We start from the raw sequence: 3,414 nt of genomic DNA on the forward strand, positions 1-3,414 counted from the left end.
TAAGACAATAGTTAAAAGGGTCTACTGCTTTTTTTCTCCCACTTCTAAGCATTTTGTGAGGTCTTTAAAGCAAAGACTGTTTGCAAAAACTAATTAGGGGAAAAGTTATGTAGTACACGGTTTCTTGGGCTGTTCAAAGCTGCCTTACTCCAAGCAAAACAGAGACAAGCTTTTGTCTCCTGTAGTGGTTCTAGTAGTCGTGATCAGATATTGTACAAAAAAAGTGCTGAGGGAGCCCGAAGTCCTGCCTGGTGCTCATTGCCTTTGCCTGGAGGCAAAGGTGGGAAACCTCAGTATCTTCTTCTAATGCAGTCTTTGGTTGGGGGAAGGGATGGTGGTGTTCTAAAAATGTCTTTCTCCCTCAGGTAGGTGATCTGCAGCCATGAGCAGCAACGAGTGCTTCAAGTGTGGACGTACTGGCCACTGGGCTCGGGAGTGCCCTACTGGAATTGGCCGTGGTCGTGGGATGAGAAGCCGTGGCAGAGGTGATTGATCACTGTGCTTTTTAGAATTTGTACAGTAAGATCTGTGGCTGACTGTTCTGAATCATGTCTGAAACTGGCTTTTTTTAGTCTGAAGTTAGGACACAAATTGATAATAAATTTTTCCAGTTCTTACTTCTGCATAAGAATTTTGCCAGGGGCCTCTTGAGAGTGAAGTGAACTTGTCAGTTCAGCTGGCAGTGTCCTTCATTAACTCTTCAGAATATTCTGAACGTAATCCTTAAACCTTTTTTTCTCCTGTTGCCCATTTCAAGCAGGCTTCCAGTTCATGTCTTCATCTCTCCCGGACATCTGTTACCGCTGTGGTGAGTCTGGCCATCTTGCCAAGGACTGTGATCTTCAGGAGGATGGTAAGTATCACTAAATATTCTATCTCTTCAATCACTTGGACAGAGGTCTGTGGTTGAAGAGAAGGGTACAGTACACTGATCATAATTCCATGGTAATAATTCCTTCGTTAGAAGCACGCTACATCTCACTCTACCAAGGTTTTATAGTCTTGTTTGGTATGTTTTTCTTATTGTGGAAGCCTGCTATAACTGCGGTAGAGGTGGCCACATTGCGAAGGACTGCAAGGAGCCGAAGCGGGAGAGAGAGCAGTGCTGCTACAACTGTGGCAAACCCGGCCACCTGGCTCGTGACTGTGACCATGCAGATGAGCAGAAGTGCTATTCTTGTGGAGAGTTTGGACACATTCAAAAAGACTGCACCAAAGTGAAATGCTATAGGTAAGAACTGATGAGAGAGGACTGCAAAATGGGCTTTTAAGTGACAGATGCATTCTGTATCTAATTTTGGTTAGGAAATGATCTTGAACTTTGACCAGGTAGCTTGTTTCTTTAACCAGTGATCTACTGTTGGTCAAAACTAAGACCTAAACACCTGTTAGCAGAGGCAAGTGATAGCTTCAATGATGTACATATCTGCACTGTTCTGGCCATGTAGAGGTTAAATCACTTCAGCTGTATAGGAGAAAGGGTGGTATCTTTTTGCAGAAGGTAACAGGAAGTGCTTGCCTATAGTACAGGCTTAAACTAGAGTTGGGTACCCTGTGTCTTAAGCTAAAACTAATAAACTCCAGCTGTAAAAGTCATCTGACTGACACAGCCAGCCCCAGCAGGAAAATGTGCTTCAGATGTTTTGGTTACAGGAGCCACACATAGAAGTGGAGCTTAAATCAGTTGGAAAAGCCAGCTTCAAAATGCTGTCTGGCTTTCGAATGCAGTCCTGTACCAGAAACAGTGTGTTCCTGAGTGGAGTGTCCTTCACTCCCTCCAAGATTCCCTCCTGTGGAGGAAGGAGAGAGAATATGGTACACTGCCTACACCTAAGCTGTAGGCAGAAGCATTGGAGCAGGCAAGACCTGACACAGAGTAAAAAAAACCACCAGAGCTTCTCTGTGGTGTACAGTGGTTTCCACATACATGATGATGAGTGTCAGTTGATCAGCTGGGGAACTGTTTCTGGCTCTGGCGAAGACAAACTTTCCTTGTGTCAAAGAATTCTGGAACAGTGCAGCAGAAGTCTTGAATGTGGAACTAGTGTTGCATGAAGTTCAGGTAGATAACATGACAGAATAGGATTGCTTTTCTGAGTAATGGTTCTGGATGGTTTTGATAAAATAATTTGTTTTTTTCCAGGTGTGGTGAAACTGGCCACGTAGCCATCAACTGCAGCAAGACCAGTGAAGTCAACTGCTATCGCTGTGGCGAGTCAGGGCACCTTGCACGGGAATGCACAATTGAAGCTACAGCCTAATTATTTTCCTTTGTCGCCCCTCCTTTTTCTGATTGATGGTTGTATTATTTTTCTCTGAATCCTCTTCACTGGCCAAAGGTTGGCAGATAGAGGCTACTCCCAGGCCAGTGAGCTTTACTTGCCGTGTAAAAGGAGGAAAGGGGTGGAAAAATCAACTTTCTGCATTTAACTACAAAAATGTTTATGTTTAGTTTGGTAGAGGTGTTATGTATAATGCTTTGTTAAAGAACCCCCTTTCCGTGCCACTGGTGAATAGGGATTGATGAGTTGGGAAGAGTTGAGTCAGACCAGCAAACCCTCTCTGGGTTACATGGAAGTGATCCTATGCAGGAGGAAAGAAATTCTGGAAGTGTCTAAACTTCCTCATAACTTTAATTTTATTACAATGGCCTTGGATTGTCTGACCTCAGTAGCTGTTAACACCAAGTAATATCTGTATCAGGCCCTACCTAGAGCATATAGCTGAGTGGGAGTAAACAAACAAGATGCACATGCCTGTTAATGGCCATGAGAGAAAGAGAGAAATGAGGAATAAACTTAAAAGTAACAGTAATTCAGTCAATGAATGTTCATGTTGGAGATACAGAACGTAATGGGAAGCTTTTGAATAAATATTTCAAAGTAAATCTGGAACCCAGACATCAGTGCTCATAGCATATACAATTTGGAGCTATTCAGGAGTTGCAAATAAATGCATTTTCACAGAAATCAAGATGTTATTTTTGTATACTATATCACTTAGACAACTGAGTTTCATTTGCTTGTAATCAGTTTTTAAAGTAAGATGGTAAAAGCAATTGAAGTCCTAGAACATAGAAAATGTAATTTTAAACTATCAATAAAGCTGGAGGAGGAAGGGGAGTTTGGCTAAAGTTCCTTTTGTTTATTTTTGGTTTTCATGTACACAGTGCAAAATAACATATTAAAAAGGGGTATGTGGAGGTGTAAAAAGTTCAGTTTGGACTTTTCTTTTGTGCTGTCTTATGTTGAGTTTCCATCCGGTAGTGTCAAACCGTAAATCCATCAAGTGTGCAGCCCTTCTTCCAGGTGATGAGTGTCTGTGAATGGATTGGGTGGTCTCAGAGTGGGCTTGGTCCATCTGTGCTGATGCAGGTAAAGCATTTCCTCAAAAATCATTGAAGGCACAAAAGTT

General features: G+C 42.4%; 1 protein-coding gene across 5 annotated transcripts; it reads left to right on the forward strand.

Annotated features, from left to right (window-relative positions):
- Window positions 1–359: 359 nt before the first annotated feature.
- Window positions 360–3,207, forward strand: CNBP (CCHC-type zinc finger nucleic acid binding protein). 5 transcript variants are annotated; one of them, XM_010172481.1, is made up of 4 exons: window positions 360–485; window positions 758–853; window positions 1,033–1,231; window positions 2,144–3,207. In XM_010172481.1, the coding sequence occupies exons 1-4, from the start codon at window positions 383–385 to the stop codon at window positions 2,259–2,261; spliced, it is 516 nt and encodes a 171-aa protein (XP_010170783.1). In that variant the 5' UTR covers window positions 360–382; the 3' UTR covers window positions 2,262–3,207. The 5 variants fall into 5 exon arrangements, with proteins under 5 accessions (XP_010170783.1, XP_010170784.1, XP_010170780.1 ...); XM_010172482.1 differs by having other exon boundaries at window positions 761–853; window positions 2,144–3,133; XM_010172478.1 differs by having other exon boundaries at window positions 383–488; window positions 743–853; window positions 2,144–3,133.
- Window positions 3,208–3,414: the final 207 nt, after the last annotated feature.

Source organism: Antrostomus carolinensis, unplaced genomic scaffold (genome assembly GCF_000700745.2).
Source record: "Antrostomus carolinensis isolate BGI_N321 unplaced genomic scaffold, ASM70074v2 scaffold2737, whole genome shotgun sequence".
In the NCBI taxonomy this organism is placed as follows: domain Eukaryota; kingdom Metazoa; phylum Chordata; class Aves; order Caprimulgiformes; family Caprimulgidae; genus Antrostomus; species Antrostomus carolinensis.